The sequence below is a fragment of the Muntiacus reevesi genome, chromosome X, assembly GCF_963930625.1.
Source record: "Muntiacus reevesi chromosome X, mMunRee1.1, whole genome shotgun sequence".
Lineage (NCBI taxonomy): Eukaryota > Metazoa > Chordata > Mammalia > Artiodactyla > Cervidae > Muntiacus > Muntiacus reevesi.
The window spans coordinates 49,422,393-49,449,711 of record NC_089271.1 but is presented as its reverse complement, the minus strand read 5'-3'; the positions used below and the strand labels follow the sequence as shown (position 1 = coordinate 49,449,711).

The 27,319-nt window shown below is 36.9% G+C and overlaps 1 protein-coding gene and 1 non-coding gene across 2 annotated transcripts in view; one reads left to right on the top strand and one right to left on the bottom strand.

The window, feature by feature from the left end:
- The window catches only part of WNK3 (WNK lysine deficient protein kinase 3), a 173,398-nt gene that overhangs the window by 104,031 nt on the left and 42,048 nt on the right, over window positions 1–27,319 (bottom strand). The window contains exons 3-7 of the mRNA XM_065915507.1: window positions 23,990–24,162; window positions 23,188–23,408; window positions 22,175–22,332; window positions 11,376–11,464; window positions 7,446–7,665 (exon numbers count right to left, since the gene is read on the bottom strand). Coding sequence (XP_065771579.1) covers window positions 7,446–7,665; window positions 11,376–11,464; window positions 22,175–22,332; window positions 23,188–23,408; window positions 23,990–24,162 — 861 coding nt within the window. The remainder of the gene's footprint in view (window positions 1–7,445; window positions 7,666–11,375; window positions 11,465–22,174; window positions 22,333–23,187; window positions 23,409–23,989; window positions 24,163–27,319) is intronic.
- TRNAG-CCC (transfer RNA glycine (anticodon CCC)) lies at window positions 9,208–9,280 on the top strand. Its single transcript has one exon. It is a non-coding gene; the product is annotated as a tRNA-Gly (tRNA).

Here is a 27,319-nt window from a genome sequence, read left to right as displayed (position 1 = left end):
AATAGGTTCTAGGTTCATCCACCTCATTAGAACTGACTCAAATGTGTTTCTTTTAATGTTTGAGTAATATTCCATTGTGTCTATATACCACAATTTCTTTATCCATTCATCTATCAATGGACATCTAGGTTGTGTCCATGTTCTAGCTATTGTAAATAGTGCTGCAATGAACAATGGGATACATGTCTCTCTTTCAATTTTGGTTTCCTCAGGGTATATGCCCAGGAGTGGGATTGCTGGGTCATATGGTGGTTTTATTCCTAGTTTTAAAAGGAATCTCCATACTGTCTTCCACAGTATGGAAGTACATTCCCACCAACAGTGCAAGAGTGTTCCCATTACTCCACACCCTTTCCAGGATTTATTGTTTGTAGACTTTTTGACGAGGGCCGTTCTGACCCGTATGAGGTGATATCTCATTGTAGTTTTGATTTGCATTTCTCTACTAATGAGTGATGTTGAGCATCTTTTCATATGTTTATTAGCCATCTATATGTCTTCTTTGGAAAAATGTCTGTTTAGGTCTTTTTTCCCACTTTTTGATTCAGTTCAGTTCAGTCACTCAGTCGTGTCTGACTCTTTGAGACCCCATGAACCGCAGCACGCCAGGCCTCCCTGCCCATCACCAACTCCCGGAGTCCACCCAGACCCATGTCCATTGAGTTGGTGATGCCATCCAACCATCTCATCCTCTGTCGTCCCCTTCTCTTCCTGCCCTCAATCTTTCCCAGCATCAAGGTCCTTTCAAATGAGTCAGCTCTTCACATCAGGTGGCCAAAGTATTGGAGTTTCAACTTTTTGACTGGGTTGTTTGTTTTTCTGGTATTGAGTTGTATGAGCTGTTTGTATATTCTGGAAATTAATCCTTTGTCAGGTGTTTCATTTGCTCTTATTTTCTCCCATTCTGAGGGTTGTCTCTTCACCTTGCTTATAGTTTCATTTGCTCTGCAAAAGCTTTTAAGTTTAATCAGGTCCCACTTCTTTACTTTTGTTTTTATTTCCATTACTCTAGGAGGTGGGTCATAGAGGATCTTGCTTTGATTTATGTCACTGAGTGTTCTGCCTATATTTTCCTATAAGAGTTTTATAGTTTCTGGTCTTACCTTTACGTCTATAATCCATTTTGGGTTTATCTTTGTGTATGGTGTTAGGAAGAGTTCTAATTACATTCTTCTACATGTAGCTGTCCAGTTTTCCCAGCACCATTTATTGAAGAGGCTGTCTTTGCCCCATTGTATATTCTCGCCTTCTTTGTAAAAAATAAGGTACCCATAGGTGCATGGGTTTATTTCTGGACTTTCTGTCTTGTTCCATTGGTCTATAGTTCTGTTTTTGTGCCAGTATCATACTGCCTTGATGACTGTAGCTTTGTAGTATAACCTGAAGTCAGGAAGCTTGATTCCTCCAGCTCCATTCTTCTTTCTCAAGACTGCTTTGGTTATTTGGGGTCTTTTGTGATTCCATATGAATTGTGAAATTTTTTGTTCTAGTTCTGTGAAAAATGCCATTGGTAATTTAATGAGGATTGCACTGAATCTGTAGATTGTGTTTGGTAGTATAGGCATTTTCACAATATTGATTCTTCCTACCTAGGAACATGGAATATCTCTCCATCTGTTTATATCGTATTTGATTTCTTTCATTAGTGTCTTATAATTTTCTGTGTACAGTTCTTTTGTCTCCTTAGGTAAGTTTATTCTCAGATATTTAATTATTTTTGTTGCAATAGTGAATGGGATTGATTTATTAATTGCTATTTCTGATGTTTCATTGTTAGTATATAGAAATGCAAGTGATTTCTGTGTATTGATTTTGTATCCTGCAACTTTTCTAAATTGACTGATTAGCTCTACTAATTTTCTGATACTATCTTTAGGGTTTTCTGTGTACAGTATCATGTCATCTGCAAACAGTGAGAGCTTTACTTCTTTTCCAATCTGGATTCCTTTTATTTCTTTTTCTTCTCTGATTGCTGAAGCTAGGCCTTCCAGAACTATGTTGAATAATGGTGGGGAAAGTGGACAACCTTGTCTTGTTCCTGATCTTAGGGGAAAAGCTTTCAGGTTTTTACCATTGAGAATAATGTTTGCTGTAGGCTTATCATATAAGGCCTTTACTATGTTGAGGTAGGTTCCTTCTGTGCCCATTTATTAAAGAGTTTTAATCATAAATGGGTGCTGAATTTTGTCAAAGGCTTTTTCTGCATCTATTGAGATGATCACATGGTTCTTCTCTTTCAATTTCTTCATATGGTGTATCACATTGATTGATTTTCGTATATCAAAGAATCCTTGCATTCCTGGAATAAACCCAACTTGATCACGGTGTATGAGCTTTTTGATGTGTTGCTGAATTCTGTTTGCTAAAATTTTGTTGAGGATTTTTGCATCTATGTTCATCAGTGATATTGGCCTGTAGTTTTCCTTTTTGTGTTGTCTTTGTCTGGTTTTGGTGTCAGGCTGATGGTGGCCTCGTAGAATGAATTTAGAAGTGTTCCTTCCTCAGCAATTTTTTGAAAGAGCTTTAGAAGAATAGGCATTAGCTCTTCTCTAAATGCTTGATAGAATTCTCCTGTGAAGCCATCTGGTCCTGGGATTTTGTGTTTTGAGAGATTTTTGATCACAGCTTCAATTTCAGTGAACATAATTGGGTTGTTCATCATTTCTATTTCTTCCTGGTTTAGTCTTCAAAGACTGATCTTTTCTAAGAATCTGTCCATTTCTTCCAGAGTATCTACTTTATTGCCATATAGTTGTTCATAATAGTGTCTTATAATCCTTTGTATTTCTGCACTGTCCCAACATCTCCTTTTTCATTTCTAATTTTGTTGACTTGATTCTTTTTTTTTTTCCTTGATGAGTCTGGCTAAGGGTATGTCAATTTTGTTTATTTTCTCAAAGAACCAGCTTTTACTTGTATTAATCTTTACTATTGTCTTTTTCATCTCTTTTTCATTTATCTATGCTCAGGAATTTACGATTTCTCTCCTTCTACTAATTTTGGGGTTTTGTTCTTCTTTTTCCAGTTGCTTTAGGTGTAAAGTTAGGATGTCTATTCAATGTTTTTCTTGTTTCTTGAGGTAGGATTGTATTGCTATAAACTTCCCTCTTAGAACTGCTTTTGCTATATCCCACAGGTTTTGAGTTGTCATATTTTCTTTGTCATTTGTTTCTAGAAATTTTATAATTTCCCTTTTGATTTCTTCAGTAACCTACTGGTTATTTAGAAACATATTGTTTAATCTCCATGTGTTTGTGTTTCTTACAGCTTTCTCCTTGTAACTGATATCTAGTCTCATAGTGTTCTGGTCAGAGAAGATGCTTGATACAATTTCAATTTTTTTAAAAAACACATCTTTAACATTTAAGATTTTTACTTTTATTTTTTACTAGCAGAGTTATTTTCCTAACTGAAATTCCAAATGCTATTAAAAAATAGTTAATTTGTTTCTATATTCTTTCTTTCTTTGGCATTGGAATGAAAACTGACCTTTTTCAGTCCTGTGGCCACTGCTGAGTTTTCCAAATGTGCTGGCATATTGAATGCAGCACTTTCACAGCATCATCTTTCAGGATTTGAAATAGCTCAACTGGAATTCCATCACCTCCACTACCTATGTTTGTAGTGATGCTTCCTAAGGCCCACCTGACTTGACATTCCAGGATGTCCGGCTCTAGGTGAGTGAGAGTAATCACACCTTTGTGATTATCTGGGTCGTGAAGATCTTTTTTGTACAGTTCTTCTGTGTATTCTTGCCACCTCTTCTTAATATCTTCTGCTTCTGTTAGGTCCATACCATTTCTGTCCTTTATTGAGCCCATCTTTGCATGAAATGTTCCCTTGGTATCTCTAATTTTCTTGAAGAGATCTCTAGTCTTTCCCATTCTATTGGGAAAGACTCTATTTCTATTTCTTTGCATTGATCGCTGAGGAAGGCTTTCTTATCTGTCCTTGCTATTCTTTGGAACTCTGCATTCAAATGGGAATATCTTTCCTTTTCTACTTTGCCTGTCACTTCTCTTCTTTACACAGCTATATGTAAGGCCTCCTCAGACAGCCATTTTGCTTTTTTGCACTTCTTTTTCTTGGGGATGGTCTTGATTCCTGTCTCCTGTACAATGTCATGAACCTCCGTCCATAGTTCATCAGGCACACTGTCTATCATATCTAGTTCCTTAAATCTATTTCTCACTTCCACTGTATAGTCATAAGGGATTTGATTTAGGTCATACCTGAAAGGAAAAGGTCATTTTTCATTCCAATTCCAAAGAAAGATAATGCCAAAGAATGCTCAGACTATCACACAATTGCACTCATCTCACACGCTAGTAAAGTGATGCTAAAATTCTCCAAGTCAGGCTTCAGCAATATGTGAACCATACTTTCAGATTTTCAAGCTGGTTTTAGAAAAGGCAGAGGAACCAGAGATCAAATTGCCAACATTCGCTGGATCATTGAAAAAGCAAGAGAGTTCCAGAAAAACATCTATTTCTGCTTTATTGACTATGCCAAAGACTTTGACTGTGTGGATCACAATAAACTGGAAAATTCTGAAAGAGATGGGCATACCAGACCACCTGACCTGCCTCTTGAGAAACCTGTATACAGGTCAGGAAGCAACAGGTACAACTGGACATGGAACAACAGACTGGTTCCAAATAGGAAAAGAAGTACGTCAAGGCTGTATATTGTCACCCTGCTTATTTAACTTATATGCAGAGTACATCATGAGAAACATTGGGCTGGAGGAAGCACAAGCTGGAATTAGGATTGCTGGGAGAAGTATCAATAAGCTCAGATATGCAGATGACACCACCCTTATGGCAGAAAGTGACGAGGAACTAAAGAGCCTCTTGATGAAAGTGAAAGAGGAGAGTGAAAAAGTTGGCTTAAAGCTCAACATTCAGGAAACTAAGATCATGGCATCCGGCCCCATCACTTCACAGCAAATAGATCGGGAAACAGTGGCTGACTTTATTTTTCTGGGCTCCAAAATCACCACAAATGGTGATTGCAGCCATGAAATTAAAAGACGCTTACTCCTTGGAATGAAAGTTATGACCAATCTAGACAGCATATTAAAAAGCAGAGACATTACTTTGTCAACAAAAGTCTGTCTAGTAAAGGCTATGGTTTTTCCAGTGTTCATGTATGGGTGTGAGAGTTGGACTCTAAAGAAAGCTGAGTGCAGAAAACTGATGCTTTTGACCTGTGGTGCTGGAGAAGACTCTTGAGATTCCCTTGGACTGCCCGGAGATCCAACCAGTCCATCCTAAAGGAGATCGGTCCTGGGTGTTCATTGGAGGGACTAATGTTGAAGCTGAAACTCCAATACTTTGGCCACCTGATGCGGAAAGCTGACTCATTTGAAAAGACCCTGATGTTGGGAAAGATTGAGGGCCAGAAGACAAGGGGAGGACAGAGGATGAGATGGTTGGATGTCATCACCGACACAATGGACATGGGTTTGTGTAGACTCCGGGAGTTGGTGATGGACAGGGAGGCCTGGCGTGCTGCGGTTCATGTGGTCGCAAAGAGTCGGACACAACTGAGCGACTGAACTGAACTGAATATTCTTTCTTAATCAGACATGTACAAATGCCAGACCCTTGAATAGGAAAAAAATTACTAGGCTCCAGAGACATAATTGCCTAAGCTGGTCCTTTTTCCTATAAGCACACAGAAGCTGGTGGTAAGAGATGTATAAAAACTTAATTTCAAATGAAATAAAGAGGTAGAAATAAGCTGCTGCAAAAGCCCTAAAGGAGCATAAGCCTTTCTAGTGAAGGTAGAGAAAGAATCACAGAAGAAGGTAAAGTCTGACCTGGATTAAATAAAACAAGGAACTTGAAGGCCACTGAGGCAGAGGTAGATGAAGTCCAGAAATCAGCACTCTAGGCAGAGCAAGTATGATCATAGCAAAGTGCTATATCTTACTAGGTGTTAGTAGAGTAACATGAGAGATGTTAAGGGCTTGTTGTATAAAAGGAACAGGGCTGAGTAGCAGAGATAATGACCTGAAGAGGTGTCATAGCATATCCTTCTCGGTTCTACAATCTGTATCTTAAAGCATGTCTCAAGGTTCTACACATTTGGGGAAATTTTGTCATAGTGGAAAAATGATTAAAATGTCAGATGGAATCCACATATTTAATTTCACTCCTTCCCAAAGTTCAAAAAAACCCAGAGCAAGTGGATTTTTAAGTCATAAACTCACAAGGATAGACAGAATAAAGTCAACAGCAACAACAAACCTTTTGGACATTTGGGGATGTGGAAAACAGATAATAACTGGAAAAGGTGAGCCAGGGAAGGCTGAGAATCATTCTCATTTATACTGAATAATACTCATAATACATAGGAACTAGCCATACCAGGTACTTATAGAAGTGGATAAAGTCAAAAGAGATGACTAAAATAAGGAAGACTAAGTGAAAGGGTTTTCAGAAGTTAGTTAGGTATTAGGCTCCGATCTCCCACCCTCCATTCCACATCTTTGGGTGATTGCTTCTCCCCTACTCAAAAAGCCTAAAATTTTGTTCTCTGGAAAGGGTAAAAAAGTATCTCTGGACTAGGGAACACCAGGCACTGTTGAAGGTATGGCTATCATGTGAAAAACAAGATTAAATGACCATATGCATGCTGAATGCCATATGCAGAAACTGCCAGCACTCTTCCCACTTGGCTACCAAAATGCACCAATAACCACATCCTTATCCTCCAGGCAGGATACTGAAAGATAATTCTCTGGAGAATCTGGACAATTCAAGAAGAAAGACCCACAAATAATTACATCAGAGGTTCCCTGATTACTGGCCCACCCAGATGCCTGAAAGTAGAGGTTAACAAGTCTGACCTTCCCAGACTCAGTTCTCATAAACTCACAGGGAAGCTTGAGCCAGACTATTACCAAGAGACTCTGTTCAGCTTACCTGGGTATCTTCACCTAACTAACTTTAGTAACCATCTAGGTATGTGCTAGGCACTCTAGTTTTCAAAACAAAATAATATGTATTCTTTAGGTACACTATAATGAAAAGCAAAGGCAAGAGTAACACAAAAGTCAGGGTAGATCCATGGCTGACTCATGTCGATGTATGGCGAAAACCACCACAATATTGTAAATAGCCTCCAATTAAATAAATTATTTTTTTAAAAGTCAGGGTAGATATTATCTATACTGATGAGGGAGGGGAATGCAAGTGGGAGGGGGCACACAGATAACTTCTAAGGTACCAGTACTGTTCCATTTCTCAACAAAAGTACAGTTTTACTATTCTTTATACTGTACATACAAATTTAATATACTCAGCTACATAGATATATTTCACAATAAAGTTTCAATTTAAATAAAGAAAATGAGAGAAAAGAAAGCAATCAGAAAGAGAAAGGATGCAACCCCAATACTATAACAGGAGGGGAGGCTGGGGATAGGATTCACTTACCATTTCATATGCTACTTCCTCAGGTGTATCTGTTTCTAAATTGAAACTGAATTCAATAGCTTCATTATCTTTATGTTTGCCTTTCAATTTTTTAGGGTCTTCGACCCAGAGTCTTAAAGCCAGGGATGAATTTGAGCAATCATCTTCCTCTGCCAACTCCACTCTTAGTCCTGTATCCTCCGCAAAAAATGCGTGGTTTAGTAGGTCCCTTATAGACAACCTAATAAACAATATACAAACTTGTTATCAATTCTTCCAATCACAAACAAGATATAGAACACTTCATCAGTAAAAAATCTGTCAAAGCAACAACTTTATTTAAAATTTTCTATTAACTAAACCCTTAATTTGTCTTATTATAAAACCCTAATCTTATATCCCACTTATCATTACCAAGGATGCAAAGAAACCTCGATTAACATGCATTTGTAGTGATCTTAATTAAGGACCATTAACAGTAACATATCCAGATACTGAAGTTTAACATACCTAAATGTACGCCTAGAGATAATTTGAAAAGTGCTACAGTACATTAGATGGATTCAGTATCTTCCCTAAATCACTGGCTTAAGTCACTAAAAGTCTAACAATGGATTGTCAGCAAGGAAACTAAAAACTTTTCCAGATATATAAACTCTAAAGTAAATTAACAATTCAAACTTTTTTTTTTACAAAATTTATAAACAGAACTCATTAACTCAATTAACAGTAATCTAGTCCGTGTACTTCATTCACTCTTTAGAGAATGCCATGGGTGAAACTAATTTAGTTCATCAAAGTCATACAGTTTTCTTGAAGTATTTAAGGCCAGTGTCCTAGGCCAAAGTATACACACAATGAATACAACTCCAGCCTAATCTTAGAAATTAATCTAATATTACGTTAAGAGAAAAAAAAAAGACAGAGGTTCATATTTTTTTATATGCTGGGAAAGGTAATTTCCCTTTCTTTGACCAACTTCTAAAATAGAGAAATAATATCTAAATTACAGGCCAGTGAGAGCTAAAACTGATATATTCCATAAGGTCTATGTAGAAAGTCCCTCCTATACTGTTTAAAACAGAAGCTATGACAAACCTAGACAGCATATTAAAAAGTAGAGACATTACTTTGCCAACAAAAGTCCATCTAGTAAAAGCTATGGATTTTCCAGTAGTCATGTATGGATGTGAGAGTTGGACCATAAAGAAAGCTGAGCACCAAAGAATTGATGCTTTTGACCTATGGTGTTGGAGAAGACTCTTGAGAGTGCCTTGGACTGTAAGCAGACTAAACCAGTCAATATTAAAGGAAATCAGTCTTGAATATTCATTGGAAGGACTGATGCTTAAGCTGAAGCTTCAGTATTTTGGCCACCTAACATGAAGAACTGACTCACTGGAAAAGACACAGATGCTGGGAAAGATTGAAGGCAGGAGGAGAAGGGACGACAGAGGATAAGATGGTTGGAAGGCATCACTGACTTGATGGACATGAGTCTGAGCAAGCTCCAGGAGCTGGTGATGGACAGGGAAGCTTGGCATGCTCTAGTCCATGGGGTTGCAAAGAGTAAGATACGACTGAGCGACTGAACTGAGACTGAACTGAAAGCATGTTGACAGCATGGCATCCTGTAAGTTGAGGATTTTCAACTTTCTACACTTTAGTGATCAAGAGACAAACATTTACTTAAGACAGCTTTTAAGAAAAGAATACGCTTGCTCAGACTAACTAGTCTTAAGGCTGAGGTGAGATGTGTTTAAGAATGTACAATCAGGGGACTTCCCTGGTGGTCCAGTGGCTAAGACTCTGCACTCCCAATGCAGGGGGCCTCGGTTCGATCCCTGGTCAGGGAACTAGATCCCACAAGCCACAACTAAGAATTTACATGATGCAGCTAACACCTGGAACAGTCAAATAAATAAAATATTTTAAAAAAAAATGTACAATCAAGTTAAGCATTCTGCTTCTCAATGAAAGTTTTGCCTAGATAATTTTACTATGGAATAATCACTGCAATAGCAGCAGATAGTATCATTCATTAAATATTTCTTACTCTCTTAGGTATTTTATACTCATTATCTTTTTAATCATCAAAATAATACCTATTTTGAGGAACACCTAAGTAACTTGCTCAAGATCACACTGGCTAAGTGTGACTCCAGATTTGAATCTTCTTCTGCTGTGGAAGCCTATGCTCTTTCCAAAACACTAATGTGCCATGGACCTTTTTTGAATATTCCAGTGTTCTTTGGTAATAGATCCTAATTAAAATGCTGTATAAAAAGCAATCAGAAACCAAACTAAAACAACTACTTCAACACAGTAGTTTTAGCATAGCTTTAAAAAAAAAAGCATGCCTAAACTCCTACAATTCAAAAACACCAAAAAAACAACTCAATTTTTTTTCTAAAGGCAAAGGACTTCAATAGATAATTCTCCAAAGAAAATATACAAATGACTGACTGATAAACACATGAAAGGATACTCAACATTATTAGTCCTTAAGGAAATGGAAATCAAAACCAAAATGAGGTAGCACTTTACACCCACTAAGATGGATATTACCAAAAAACAGTTCGTGTGGATGTTAAGAAACTGGAACCATCATACATTGCTGGAAGGAAAGCAAAATGATGCAGCCACTGTGGAAAAAAAATTGGTCGTTCTTCAAAAAAAAATTAAACATATTATTACCATATAATTCAGTAATTCTACTCTTAGGTATATACCAAAAAGAACTGAAAGCAGAGATTCAAGAAGATACTCATTCACAATGTCCATGCTGCGTTATTCACAATAGTTAAAAGGTAGAAATAACCCAAGTATCTATCAACAGATGAATGGATAAACAAAATGGTGTGTATATGAGAGCACAAAAAGACAAATATTATATGTCACAAAAGAACAAATATTTTTATTCCACTGGTAGGAGGTACCTACAAAAGAGGTAGAGACTAAGTAGAATAGAGATTGGCAGGGGGTGAGGGGAAAGGGAATGGGGAGTAACTATTTAATGGGCATAGAGTTTTTGTTTGGGATGATGAGAAAGTTCTGGAAATAGTGGTGATGATTGTACAACAATGTGAATGTGCATAATGCCACTGAATTGTACATTTAAGAATGATTAAAATGGTAAATCTTCGGTTATTTATATTTTACCATAATTAAAATATATAGATATAGCCTATTGGTGCAAACACCAAGAATGTTGTATAATAAAGCTATAATTAAACAGGCTTTATCTTAGGGGCTTTTTATATTTTAAGATATGCAACAGTAAGCTTAGATAACTAATAAAAATGAGAGAGAGTCAGTGAAATGCTGGTGTAAATAATTTCTATAAAAGATCTATTATCTGATTTAATCATAATCAACTAGAGATAAAACACTAACCTACCAATTTAAGTAACCAACTGTCCAAAGTTCAAATTAAAGGGAAAAGCTAAAACTAAAATGAATTGTGAGAAAAATACAAATTGTGACACAAATAAATTTAGAATTACTATTTCTTGAAAAAAAATAGCCTTATCAGCTTTACCACTATCATGACACAAGAACATATGGACAAATTAAAAAAAAACAGCTAGTGAGTTAATGGTTAAATTTTTCTTAAACTATCATAAAAAGTCATTTAAGTACTTACGTGAAGTTGACAATGCAGAAACTCTCCACTATCTATCAACTGTTAGAAGAAAGTCTACCTGAGAGGGGACTGTTAAACTGATGGCAAAAAGTGATGAAGCTTAATATCAGTTCAAGGAAAATCCAAAACACAGTATCAATTTAAAATGGCAACAGATGCAATAATACACTTCACTATAGACAGTGTGGTTTCACTTCCACTCAAAAGTCATACCCAGCATGATTCAAAGGTCAGAAAAAGACCTAAAGCAAGATAAGAGAAAAATTCATCCATCACTTATGTCATTTCACTATATATGCACCCACCTTTCAGATTTGTTTTGACGAATACATCCCTCGATGATTTCTTTCACTTCAGGATCAGTGACTTTATCAAAACTGGCTGGTTTTATACCCTGGAAGAGGAAAAATGGTTTCTAGTCACAAATTAAGCAATTGAAACCCCAGGCCAACATGACACTTAGTAAAATAATGATTTTTTAAACACTAAACAACATTCAAACCTTAAATGAAATAAATATATATATATACAATATAAGTTTCACAAGTTTTTGACAAGGATTTTGTCACCATTCTACAAACAACAGTAAAAAACTGTAAACAATCTAAGTCTTTAATAACAGAAGAAATATTATATAAACTATGTGACATACACATAAAGACAAATGATAATAAACAGAAACTAAAAATATTCTCACAGTAATTAAAAACATGGAGAATTCTCATACTACAACATTAAGCAGAAAAAACAGAGGATTTCAAAATGTACATACAATATAACCCCAATTAGTAAAATATAATAAATCAGTATTTCTTGAAATCATAAAAATCAATGTTATTAGAAAAACACTTTCAGAAATTCTAAATAAGGAATTCTCTACTGCCAACATTTCAAATCAGTATTTCAAAGTCTTCTAGAATGGCTAGACACAATCAGTAAATATACATATAAAAAATATATATTTTGTTATATGCATAAACTTTTAAGAAATCTATATTGTTTTTAACCATAAACAATATCAAACTATTGAGAGAACCTTAAGCTAATTATCAGGTTCTAGGAAATCACTATCAAATTAATGAGGTCCATATAATTCAAAATGTTTTTATAATAACTGTGCTTGCTGTCTAAACCTGCTTATTTTACATTTTATCACTCTTAATTTATGAGTTTTAGAGTTAAAAAATAATACAAGATTGCTGCCATCACTTAATAAAAATTCCAAATTAAGCTATAAAATAATTTTCACAAAATGAGGCAATCTAAGATAATGTTCGAGGTCTGTCACACTACCTTACAGTATACAGGATCAGAAAGCCAATATCATATCCTAGATAAATCTGGTGAGATTAGGAGTTAATTTGGGCCTCAAATTCAAGAAGTTTCAGTAGACATGGAAATCTGAAATGTGATATTGCATTTTAATGACTTTAATATAAAAGAATAAAGTTACCAATCAAAAAATGGAGTTTTTAATTCTTATAGAAAATACCCTCTTTGACCTTTCCACTGATCTCTTAACCACTCCCTAGCCCTGGATAATTATTGCTTTCTCTGCTCCTGGGGGAAAATAACTGGGGAGCTGAAACTTATAAAATCAAGTATAGACTCTTCTATTTGTGGCCCAAATTAAAAGGGCATTCTAGCCTCATTAGTTATCTGAAATACGTGAACAATCTCTTTTGTGGCCTATCTTGAGCTACCCAACTGAACATGAGAGAGATCTAATTTGAACAATCCTAACACTTTGCTTCTATCTCCCTTAAATTCCTTCTATACTCCAATCCTCTTATTTTTATAGTCATTTGTGAGTTTATATCATTGCCCTACTAAAAATGTAAACTCTTCGTAGGTAGCAAACACGTCTTACTCACACTCCTTGTAACTCCTAATGTAAAAAAATTACTCATAGCAGTGACTGTCATTTAATAATGAGGCTTTCAGAACTAGAAAAAGTCTTCAAAACATTTAGTCAATCTTTATTATTTACCTTTGGAAAATAACATCCATCTAATAAATAAAAAGATCAGTTTTCATTCCAATCCCAAAGAAAGGCTCAAACTACTACTGCACAATTGTACTCATCTCACACGCTACTAAAAAATGCTCAAGATTCTCCAAGCCAGGCTTCAAAAGTACATAAACTGTGAACTTCCAGTTGTTCAAGCTGAATTTAGAAAAGGCAGAAGAACCAGAGATCAAATTGCCAACATCAGCTGGATCATTGAAAAAGCAAGTGAGCTCCACAAAAACATCCACTTCTGCTTCATTGACTATGCCAAAGCCTTTGACTGTGTGGACCATAACAAACTCTGGAAAATTCTTAAAGAGATGGGAATGCCAGACCACCTGACCTGCCTCTTGAGAAATTTGTATGCAGGTCAGGAAGCAATAGTTAGAACTGGACATGAAACAACAGGCTAGTTCCAAATATGGGAAGGAGTATATCAAGGCTATATATTATCATCCTGCTTATTTAACTTATATGCAGAGTACATCATGAAAAACGCTGGGCTGGATGAAGCACAAGCTGGACTCAAGACTGCTGGGAGAAATATCAATAACCTCAGATATGCAGATGACACCACCCTTATGGCAGAAAGTGAAGAAGAACTAAAGAGCCTCTTGATGAAAGTGAAAGAGGAGAGTGAAAAAGTTGGCTTAACACTCAACATTCAGAGACTGGACTTGGAAGATGGCAGAAGAATAGGATGGGGAGACCACATTCTCCCCCACAAATTCATCAAAAGAACATTTGAATGCTGGGCAAACTCCACAAAACAACTTCTGAGTGCTGGCAGAGGACATCAGGCACCCAGAAAGGCAGCCCATTGTCTTCGAAAGGAGGTAGGACAAAATATAAAAGATAAAAAGAGAGGCAAAAGAGGAAGGGATAGAGACCCATCCCAGGAAGGGAGTCTTAAAAGAGGAGAAGTTACCAAACCGCCCTACCTGGGGAGAATGTGCTCACCAAGCACCTGGTTGCCTGAGCTGCTCAGACCTGGGAAGGGCACAAAACGCAGGTCCAACTGACTCTGTGCCTTTGTGGAGTACCCAAGAACCTGAACCTGAGCGGCTTAGACCTGGGAAGTACACGCAACCCAGGGCCCACCACAGATATTTCCCCGGCAGAGCAAGCTAGAGCCTGAGAAGTGTAGACTGGGAAAGCGCACGTGCTGTGAGTGAGGACAAACCCAGTGCAGCCAAGACACTGCGAGCACTCCCCACACAGGCCAGCAATATTTGTTTGCAGTGTTCCTCCCTCCCCACAGCATGACTGAATAAGTAAGCCTAAATAAGTGAACACCTTCATCCCCTTGTGTCAGGGTAGAAATTAGAAACCAAAGAGACCAGCAAACAAAAGAAGCTATAATAAACAAAGAGAACCACATTGGAAGTGACAGATGCAACAGACTGAAATCCTGGAGTTAACACTGACTACATTGGAAGGGGCCTATAGATCGTGAGAAGTATAAGCTGGATCAAGGAACTATCTGAAACTGAACTGACCCCACACTGCCCAAAACAGCTACAGAGAAATTCCTAGATATATTTTTACTATTATCATTTTTTTTTAACTTTTAAAAAAGTTTTTTAAGTCATTACTCCTTCAATTTTCATAACCTAATATTACCTTGCTAAAAAGACCCTATTTTTAAAGCAAACTTCATATATATATTTTATAATTTTTGTGACTTTGTTTTGTTTAATATTGTATTTTTGAGAGTCTAACCTCCACTCTAGATTTTTAATCTTTGCTTTTTGGTATTTGCTACCAATTTTGTACTTTTAAGAACCCAATCTTCAATACCTGTTTTTACCTGGGAGTGTGATTACTGACTTGATTGCTCTCTCCCCCTTTTGACCCTCCTTTTTCTCCACCATGTCACCTCTATCTCCTCCCTCCCCCTTCTCTTCTCTACCCAACTCTGTGAATCTCTTTGTGTTCCAGGTTGTGGAGAACACTTAGGGGAACTGATTACTGCATGAATCTGTCTCTCCCCTTTTGATTCCTCCTTTTCTCCTCCTGGTCACCTCTGTCTCCTTCCTCCCTCTTCTCTTCTCTGTGTAAATCCATGAACCACTCTGAGGGGTCCAGACTGTGGAGAGCACACAGGGAATCGCTTACTGGCTAGCTTGCTCTCTCCCCTTTTCATTCCCCCTCTTCTCCTCGTGGTCACCTCTCCCATCTCCTGCTTCTGTTCTCCATGTAACTCTGTGAACCTCTCCAGGCGTACCTCACTGTGGAGAATCTTTTCATTATTAACCTAGATGTTTTATCATCGGTGCTGTGTAGATTGAGAAATCTTGAAACTACTGTAAGAATAAGACTGAAAACCAGAGACAGGAGGCTTAAGTTCAAAACCTGAGAACACCAGAGAACTCTTGACTCCAGGGAACACTAATTGATAAGAGCTCATCCAAAAGCCTCCACACCTACACTGAAACCAAGCACCACCCAAGAACCAACAAGTTCCAGAACAAGACATACCATGCAAATTCTCCAGCAATGCAGGAAAATAGCCCTGAGCTTCAGGCTGCCCAAACTCACACCAAACCCAGTGATATATCATAACTCACTACTGGACACTTCATTGCACTCCAGACAGAAGAAATCCAGATTCACCCAGCAGAACACCGAGGCAAGCTTCCCTAACCAGGAAACCTTGACAAGCCACCTGTCCAACCACACCCAAAGGGAGCAACCTCCACAATAAAGAGGAACCACAAACTACCAGCATATAGGAAGGCTACCCCAAACACAGCAATCTAAACAAGATGAAAAGGCAGAAAAATACTCAGCAAATAAAGGAACATGATAAATGCCCACCAAACCAAACCAAATAGGAGGAGATAGGGAGTCTACCTGAAAAAGAATTCAGAATAATGATAGTAAAAGTGATCCAACATCCTCAAAACAAAAAGGAGTTACGGATAAATAGCCTGGGGACAAGGATTGAGAAAATGCAGGAAATGTTTAACAAGGACCTAGAAGAAATAAAAAAGAGTCAGTCAATAATGAATAAGGCAATAAATGAGATAAAAAACACTCTGGAGGGAACAAACAGTAGAATAACGGAGGCAGAAGATAGAATAAGTGAAGTGGAAGATAGAATGGTGGAAATAAATGAAGCAGAGAGGAAAAATGAAAAAAGAATTAAAAGAAATGAGGAGAACCTCAGAGACATCTGGGACAATGTGAAACGCCCCAACATTTGAATCATAGGAGTCCCAGAAGAAGAAGACAAAAAGAAAGGCCATGAGAAAAAACTTGAGGACATAATAGTTGAAAACTTCCCTAAAATGGGGAAGGAAATAGTCACCCAAGTCCAAGAAACCCAGAGACTCCCAAATAGGATAGACCCATGGAAAAACACCCCAAGACACATATTAATCAAATTAACAAAGTTCAAACACAGAACAAATATTAAAAGCAGCAAGGGAAAAACAACAAATAACACACAAGGGGATTCCCATAAGGATAACAGCTGATCTTTCAATAGAAACACTTCAGGCCAGAAAGGAATGGCAGGACATACTTAAAGTGATGAGAGAGAAAAACCTACAGCCCAGATTACTGTATCCAGCAAGGATCTCATTCAAATATGAAGGAGAAATAAAAAGCTTTACAGACAAGCAAAAGCTGAGAGAATTCAGCATCACCAAACGAGCTCTCCAACAAATGTGAAAGGATCTTCTCTAGACAGGAAACACAGAAAGAGTGTATAAACTGAAATCCAAAATAACAAAGTAAATGGCAACGGGATCATACTTATCAATAATTACCTTAAATTGGAATCAATAATTACCTTAAATGGAGTCAATGTCCCAACCCAAAGACAAAGACGGGCTGGATGGATACAAAAACAAGACCCCTATATATGCTGTCTACAAGAGACTCACCTCAAAACAAGGGACATATATGGACTGAAAGTGAAGGGCTGGAAAAAGATATTCCATGCAAGTAGAGACAAAAAGAAAGCGGGAGGACCAATACTCATATCAGATAAAATACACTTTAAAATAAAGGCTGTGAAAAGAGACAAAGAAGGACACTACATAATGATCAAAGGATCAATCCAAGAAGAAGATATAACAATTATAAATATATATATGCACCCAACACAGGAGCACCGCAATGTGTAAGACAAATGTTAACGAGTATGAAAGGGGAAATTAACAATAACACAATAATAGTGGGAGACGTCAATACCCCACTCACACCTATGGATAGATCAATTAAACAAAATTAACAAGGAAACACAAACTTTAAATGATACAATGGACCAGTTAGACCTAATTGATATCTATAGGACATTTCACCCCAAAATGAGGAATTTCACCTTTTTCTCAAGTGTACAGGGAACCTTATCCAGGATAGATCACATCCTGGCCATAAGACTAACCTTGGTAAATTCAAAAAAACTGAAATCATTCCAAGCATCTTTTCTGACCACAATGTAGTAAAATTACATGTCAACTACAGGAGAAAAGTGATTAAAAATTCCAATATATGGAGGCTGAACAACACGCTGCTGAATAACCAACAAATCACAGAGAAAAACAAAAAAGAAATCAAAATATGCATAGAAACAAATGAAAATGAAAACACAACAACCCCAAACCTATGGGACACTGAAAAAGCAGTGCTTAGGGGAAGGTTCATAGCAATACAGGTTTACCTCAAGAAACAAGAAAAAAGTCAAATAAATAACCTAACTCTCCACCTAAAGCAACTAGAAAAGGAAGAAATGAAGAACCCCAGGGTTAGTAGAAGGAAAGGAATCTTAAAAATTAGGGCAGAAATAAATGCAAAAGAAACTAAAGAGACTATAGCAAAAATCAACAAAGCTAAAAGCTGGTTTTTTGAGAAGATAAATAAAATTGACAAACCATTAGCCAGACTCATCAGGAAACAAAGGGAGAAGAATCAAATCAACAAAATTAGAGAAGAAAATGGAGAAATCACAACAGACAACACAGAAATACAAAGGATCATAAGAGACTATTATCAGCAACTATATACCAATAAAATGGACAACTTGGAAGGAATGCACAAATTCTTAGAAAAGTATAACTTTCCAAAACTGAACCAGGAAGAAATAGAAAATCTTAACGGACCCATGACAAGCACGAAAATCAAAACTACAATTAGAAATCTTCCAGCAAACAAAAACCCAGTACCAGACAGCTTCACAGCTGAATTCTACCAAAAATTCAGAGAAGAGCTAACACCTATCCTACTCAAACTCTTCTAGAAAGTTGCAGAGGAAGGTAAATTTTCAAACTCATTCTATGAGGCCACCATCACCCTAATACCAAAACCTGACAAAGATGCCACAGAAAAAGAAAACTACAGGCCAATATCACTGATGAGCATAGATGCAAAAATCCTTAACAAAATTCTAGCAAACAGAATCCAACCACATATGAAAAAGATCATATACATCATGACCAAATGGGCTTTATCCCAGGGATGCAAGGATTCTCCAGTATCCAGTAATCAATCAATGTAATACACCACATTAACAAATTGAAACATAAAAAAACATATGATTATCTCAATAGATGCAGAGAAAGCCTTTCACAAAATTCAACATTCATTTACGATAAAACCCTCCAGAAAGAAGGACTAGAAGGAATATACCTCAACATAATAAAAGCTATGTATGTCAAACCCACAGCAAACATTATCCTCAAAGGTGAAAAATTGAAAGCCTTTCCCCTAAACTCAGGAACAACACAAGGGTGTCCACTCTCACCACTACTATTCAACATAGTTTTGGAAGTTTTGGCTACAGCAATCAGAGCAGAAAAAGAAAGAAAAGGAATCCAGACTGGAAAAGAACTAAAACTCTCAATGTTTGCAGATGACATGATCCTCTACATAGAAAACCCTAAAGACTCCACCAGAAAATCACTAGAGCTAATGAATGAATATAGAAAAGTTGCAGGATATAGAATTAACACACAGAAATCCTTTACATTCCTATACACTGAGAAAACAGAAAGAGAAATTGAGGAAACAATTCCATTCACCACTGCAACGAAAAGAATAAAATACTTAGGAATATATCTACCTAAAAAACAAAGGACCTATATACAGAAAACTATAAAACACTGATGAAAGAAATCAAAGATGACACAAATAGATGGAGAAATATACCGTGTTCATGGATTGGAAGAATCAATATAGTGAAAGTGAGTATAATACCCAAAGCAATCTTTAGATTCAATGCAATCCCTATCAAGCTACCAATGGTAATTTTCAGAGAATTAGATCAAATAATTTCACAATTTGTATGGAAATACAAAAAACCTCGAATAACCAAAGTAATCTTGAGAAAGAAGAATGGAACTGGAGGAATCAACCTGCCTGACTTCAGACTATACTACAAAGCCACAGTCATCAAGACAGTATGGTACTGGCACAAACACAGAAATACAGAAATACAGATCAATGGAAGAAAATAGAAAGCCCAGAGATAAATCCATGCACCTATGGACACCTTATCTTTGACAAAGGAGGCAAGAATATACAATGGACAAAGACAATCTCTTTAACAAGTGGTGCTGGGAAAACTGGTCAACCATCTGTAAAAGAATGAAACTAGAACACTTTCTAACACCATACACAGAAATAAACTCAAAATGGATTAAAGATCTAAATGTAAGACCAAAAACTATAAAACTCCTAGAGGACCACATAGGCAAAACACTCTCTGACATAAATCACAGCAGGATCCTCTATGACACACCTTCCAGAGTAATGGAAATAAAAGCAAATATAAACAAATGGGACCTAATTAAACTTAAAAGCTTTTGCACAATGAAGGAAACTATGAGCAAGGTTAAAAGACAGCCTTCATAATGGGAGACAATAATAGCAAATGAACCAACTGACAAAGAATTAATCTCAAAAATATACAAGCAACCCCTGCAACTCAATTCCAGAAAAATAAGCAACCCAATCAAAAAATGGGCCAAAGAACTAAACAGACATTTCTCCAAAGAAGACATACAGATGGCTAACAAACACATGAAAAGATGCTCAACACCACTCATTATCAGAGAAATGCAAATCAGAACCACTGAGGTACCATCTCACACTGGTCAGAATGTCTGCTATCCAAAAGTCTACAAACGATAAATGCTGGAGAGGGTGTGGAAAAAAGGCAACCCTCTTACACTGTTGGTGGGAATGCAAACTAGTACAGCCACTATGGAGAACAGTGTGGAGATTCCTTAAAAAATTGGAAATAGAACTGCCATATGACCCAGAAAACCCACTTCTGGGCATACACACCGAGGAAACCAGAATTGAAAGAGACACGTGTACCCGAATGTTCACTGCAGCACTGTTTATAATAGCCAGGTCATGGAAGCAACATAGATGTCCATCAGCAGACAAATGGATAAGAAAGCTGTGGTGCATATACACAATGGAATATCAATCAGCCATTAAAAAGAATACATTTGAATCAGTTCTAATGAGATGGACGAAACTGGAGCCTATTATACAGAGTGAAGTAAGCCAGAAAGAAAAACACCAATACAGTATACTAACGCATATATATGGAATTTAGAAAGATGGTAATGATAACCTTATATGCCAGACAGCAAAAGAGACACAGATATATAGAACAGTCTTTTGGGCTCTGTGGGAGAAGGCGAGGGTGGGATGATTTGAGAGAACAGCACTGAAACATGTATATTATCATATGTGAAACAGATTGCCAGTCCAGGTTCAATGCATGAGACAGGGTGCTCAGGGCTGGTGCACTGGGATGACCCAGAGGGATGGGATGGGGAGGGAGGTGGGAGGGGGTGTTCATGATGGGGAACACATGTACACCCATGGCTGATTCATGTCAATGTATGGCGAAAACCACCACAATATTGTCAAGTAATTAGCCTCCAATTAAAATAAATAAATTTAAAAAAAAAAAACCTCAACATTCAGAAAGCTAAGATCATGGCATCTGTTCCCATCACTTCATGGCAAACAGATGGGGAAATAGTGGCTGACTTTATTTTCTTGGACTCCAAAATCACTGCAGATAGTGACTGCAGCAATGAAATTAAAAGATGCTTGCTCCTTGGAAGAAAAGTTATGACCAACCTAGACAGCATATTAAAAACCAGAGACATTACTTTGCCAACAAAGGTCCATGTAGTCAAAACTATGGTTTTTCCAGTAGTCATGTATGGATGGGAGAGTTGAACTTTAAAGAAAGCTGAGCGCCGAAAAACTGATGCTTTTGAACTGTGGTGTTGGAGAAGACTCTTGAGAGTCCCTTGGACTGCAAGGAGATCCAACCAGTCCATCCTAAAGGAGATTAGTCCTGGGTGTTCACTGGAAGGATTGATGATGAAGCTGAAATTCCACTACTTTGGATACCTGATGCGAAGAATTGACTCAGTGGAATAGACCCTGATGCTGGGAAATATTGAATGCAGGAAGAGAAGGGGATGACAGAGGATGAGATGGTTGGATGGCATCACCAATTCAATGGACATGAGTTGAATAAACTCCAGGAGTTGGAGATGAACAGGGAGGCCTGGCGTCCTGCAGTCCATGGGGTCACAAAGAATTGGACACAACTGAGGGACTGAACTGAACTGAATAAACATTTAAAAATTCTTCACAAACAAATGGATATAGATAACATATCTGTACATTTTCCCCAATGATACTAATATAGAGCATTTTATATGACTCCATTTGATTATGGGTACATAGCATAAATCTAAAGCTTGTTTCATTACAATTATGTTAAATTTAGCACTATTTACACAGAACTAATTCATTGGAAAAACCCTGATGCTGGGAAAGACTGAGGGCAGGAGAAGGGGATGACAGAGAATGAGATGGTTGAATGGCATCATCGACTCACTGGACATGGATTTGGGTGGACTCCAGGGGTTGGTGATGGACAAGGAGGCCTGGTGTGCTGCAGTTCATGGGATCGCAAGGAGTCGGACACAACTGAGCAACTGAACTGAACTCAAACCAAAGTTAGGTTTGACTAAGTTGACTTTTGGTTGACTTTACCATGAAATGTGGCAATTTGTGAAGTAAAAAGTATAAAGTTATACTTACGCTAGTTACTTTACGGTATATTTGAGCTGCATTCTGGCATTCAGAATAAGGGTACTCTGAAGTAGCCATTTCCAGCATACACATTCCAAAAGCATAGACATCCACAGATTCATCATAATGCTCTTCATACATCTCTGGGGCCATAAACTCAGGAGTACCTACAAAATACCACAACCACATATTTTTAAGAAAGAAAAATGTAGAGAATTCCCTGGCAGTCCAGTTGTTAGGACTCTGTGCTCTCACTGCCTAGGGCCCAGGTTCAATCTCTTGTCAGGGAACTAAGATTCCCCCAAGTGATGTACTGCAGACAAAAAACAAATCTATGCCAAGATCACATTCCCTTTGCCATAAGGATTACTTGAGATAATTTCTGTTCCCTAAAAGCAAACATGTGTGTGTGTGTGTGTGTGTGTGTGTATAATATATACATACATACCCACCCACCCACACACACACATATATATAATGTCCTTAATTTCCTTAATTTTCCATACTGATAAAGGACAGTTTGCAATGCTCATAGGTAATGATCACCAAAATCTGTTTTTATTTCTATCCTTCATTTAAGCTATTTAAAATTTTTGAAGTAGTAAATCTCCTTTATAAGTCCTCAGAACTTTTCAATAATATTAAATACATCACAAAAGAAATACACTAGGATGTCTCTGAAATCAGTTAATATAGAATAGATATTTCAAAGTAAACTCACATTGTAGGCCAGGGGCCAGTAAACTTCTCTATGAAGGGTCAAACAGTAAATATTTCAGACTTTGCAGTCCATATGGGCTCTGTCACAACTAATTAACTCTGACACTGTAGTGCAAAAGCAGCCATACACAATATGTAAATCAGTGGGTATTGCTGTGTTCCAACAAAACTTTTTTTACAAAAATAGATAGGGAAGTTCAAGTTGGCCCACAGGCTATGGTTTGCTGATTCCTGTTCTAGAAATATACAGTTAAAAAAAAATCTTCCTTTACACAATCAATAAACTATAAAACATTAATCACCAATGACACTTTTAGCAAATGATGTACGCATTAAGGTGGCTAGTCCTAGATCACCAATCTTCACAGATCCAGTGGGTCCCGTGATGAAAATATTGTCACACTTCAGATCCCGGTGAATAATAGGAGGAGTCCTAGTGTGCAAGAACTGCAACCCCTTTAAAATCTGCCTGCACCAGCTCCTTAAGACCTTTGGTTTCATTACTTTAAAGCGTTTTAAATACCTACACAAAGAAACAAAAGATCACATGTAAACAAACATACCTAGCTTGTTATATAAGTATATTAGGGTAAATTACATAAACGAGCCAATACAGTATGTATTAGGATTGCCATCACTGAGTTATTTTTTATTGTCTAACAAAATATTTTTAAAATATAAAGCCTCAACGTACATCCCCCCTACAGAAAAAGTACATACCACATATAACAGTCACAAATAAGTGGCTGTACCATCAGATGAAATGCTCTAGTCAGAAACAATAGACTATAATTATATAGTACCAATCACTAGGTATTTGAACCTGCCACATTCCCAATCTTTCATCCTCTACAAAATGACATTATTTCTATAATTATTTCTAGTTCTAAAGTTCAATGATATGCCACAAACATTAATTTTTCAACATTGTGTTCTCTAACAAACTTCATTAACACCCTAATTTTTTAACCTGCCCTGAAACAGTCACTAGATTCTGAATCTACCAATTCTTTAACCATGTAGTCTTTCTTTGCAAACAACTTTTGTGACTCTTGAAAATTATTTCCAAATAAATCTCCATTGACACTATCAGGGTCAACTTACGTCTTTAAGGTTCCTGATGTCATAAGTTCCGTCACTAATACAATACATTTCTTTCCTTTTAATATAGACTCCCAGGAATCATAAAATCGAACTATATTGGGATGCTGGAGACCCTTTAACATTTCTGCTTCTTCCTTGAACCTTTGCTGCTCGGCTTTGGTTAATTTCCGGTCCTAAAATGGAAGATCAAGTTCCAAGTTAAAGTCTAGAAATTGTCTTGCACATTTATAATACCACTCAAATGAGTATTTTATTTATGCATATATATATGTATCTATTTTTTACCTGTCAATCCTTTTTTCAGTACCTATAAAATCACTGATATTCTTTGTTAGGTACTTGCTCTGACTCCTCTCATAGAGCAAAATGCAGCAGTTGTTTGTTGTATTTGTTGTTGTTGCTTAGTTGCTAAGTCATGTCCAACTCTTTGTGACCCCATGGACTGCAGCCTGCCAAGCTCCTCTGCCCATGGGATTTCCCAGGCAAGAATACTGGAATGAGTTGTCATTTCCTTCTCCAGGGGATCTTCCTGACCCAGTAATCAAACTCACATCTCCTGCACTGCAGGTGAATTCTTTACCACTGAGTCACCAGGGAAGCCCTGTTTGTTGTATACTTTAAACTGATACATTGTTATATGTCAATTATATTACAACAAAATTGGAAAAATAAATAATAAAAATTCCTTTGCTGAAAAAGAAAAATAGTATTGCCAAATGAAAAAGTAATAATCAAAACCAGTCCAGTCTGGTTCCAAATTGGGAAAAGAGTATGTCAAGGCTGTATATCGTCACCCTGCTTATTTAATTTATATGCAGAGTACATCATGAGAAATACTGGGCTGGATGAAGCACAAGCTGGAATCAAGATTGCTGGGAGAATTATCAATAACTTCAGCTATACAGATGATACCACTCTAATGGCAAAAAAAAAAAAAAAGAGAGAAAAACTAAAGAACCTCTTGACGAAGGTGAAAGAGCAGAGGGAAAAAGCTGGCTTAAAACTCAACATTCAAAAAACTAAGATCATAGCATCCAGTCACATCACTTCATGGCAAATAGATGGAGAAACAATGAAAACAGTGACAGACTTAATTTTCTGGGTCTCCAAAATCACTGCGAATAGTGACTGCAGCCAAGAAATTAAGACACTTGATCCTTGGAAGGAAAGCTAAGACAAACCTAGACAGCGTATTAAAAAGCAGAGATATCACGTTGCCAACAAAGGTCCGCATAGTCAAAGCTATGGTGTTTCCAGTAGTTAGGTACAGATGTGAGAGTTGGACCATAAAGAAAGCCAAGTGCTGAAAAATTGATGATTCTGAATTGTAGTGCTGGAGAAGACTCTTGAGACTCCCTTGGACAGCAAGGAGATCAAACCAGTCAATCCTAAAGGAAATCAATCCCGAATACACATTGAAGGACTGATACTGAAGCTGAAGCTCCAATACTTTGGCCATCTGATGCGAAGAGAAGACTCATCGAAAAAGATCCTGATGCTGGGAAAGATTGAGGGCAGGAGGAGAAGGCATCAGAGCATGAGATGTTGGGATGGCATCACTGACTCAATGGACATGACTTTGCGCAAACTCCTGGAGGTAGTGAAGGACAGGGAAGCCTGGCATGCTGCAGTCCATGGGACCACAAAGAGTTGGACATGACTTAGCAACTAAATAACAATAATCAAAACAGATAATAAAAAACTTTCCCCTAAGAAATCTCCAAATTTCCACATCTAAGGATCTACAATGTCAGGGAAGGAATAACAGAATGTTAGACACCTAGATATTTACTCTGGTTAAATATCCGAATTGGCAACATATTTCCAGACAGAAGTATAAGGTTACCAACCAGTAAAAGACATTCAAACAGGCATTGGACCTGTAATTTGCCACATTAAATACCAGAAGGCAAACAAGCAATATTTATAGTATTCTGAGGGAGGACTGTGACTCTCAAATTCTGAACCCAGACAAGCTATCAATCGAGTTTACAAGGGAAAAATACACACATTTCCATGAAAACAAGGATATAAGAAGTATACCACATCATTTACAAATCCTGAAAATAGTACTCAAAGAATTAAATGTGGCCAAATAATATCGTTAGAAAAAGAAGGTGTGGCATGTAATAAATAGTAAGAAACTTTTAATAATGCTTTTTAAAAAAAGAAGCTTAAGTAACTGTGGCTAATATGGTTGGCAATATTTTCTAAACAGTAATTAAAACTGAAGATATATGCAGCTGACCTTTGAACAACACAAATTTGAACTGCATGGATTCACTTATACCTGGATTTTTTTCCAATAAATATTACAGCGCTACATGATACACTGTTCATTGAATCCTTAGATGTGGAACTGCAGATATGGAGAGTCAACTAAAAAGTTATCATGAATTTTCAACTGCTTAGGGCCGGCACCCCTCACCCACACATTGTTCAAAGGCCAACTGTACTGCAAAATGATAAATCTGGAATTACTTCATTAAAATCTAATAGAGAAGGAAAAATAAAACAATTTCTGTCTTCTGCAAGGGAGAGGAGTGAAAGGAGTGACAGAACTATTTTAAGTTTTGATGTCAATAGATAATCAAATTATGTTAGTTAAAAATTTAGGTATGATTTCCATTTCAAGACGGTTGACAACATATTAATTCCCATCCCTTCTTACACCCCACCAAAATGACAAAAGAAATATATAAATAAATCCACAGTAGTACTTTACATGTGAGATGGGTTCAAACAAAAGATTTTTTAAAGATAAAAAATATATACCCTGATAGAATGCAGTTTTATGAAACTCATGAGAGTATAAGAAATGGCAAGTTGATAAAAGTAAAAGACTTCTGTTAAAAAAGGTTTTTAAAGACTTCATAGTAACCCTAGGTAAGCAGCACAACCACAGCTCTGGCAATTTCATTTTTGGTTACTTTATTCATATTATTCCTTGATGTGAAAATATGTAAAAGGAGAGTCAATTGCAGCATGGTTTGTAATTGTGAAAAATTAGAAATAATCACAATGTCAATAACAAAGTTTATTATATGCCAAGCACTGTCCTAAATTTTTTTGTATGTTAATTAACTTTTAGTACCTACAACAACCCTTTGTGATAGTCACTAATACTGTTATTACCGTTTTGCAAATAAAGAAACTGAGGTTAAGATGGTTAAGTAACTTGTCCAGGATCAAATGGGTTATATAGAATGCTAAACTTGGCTATAAACAAATTTAACAGTTAAACGAATAAGCTAGATCTATGCGTAGTAATGTGGATAGATCTCTTAAGGCCTATGGTTGAGTGAAAAAAAAAATCTCAAAGAAATTTAT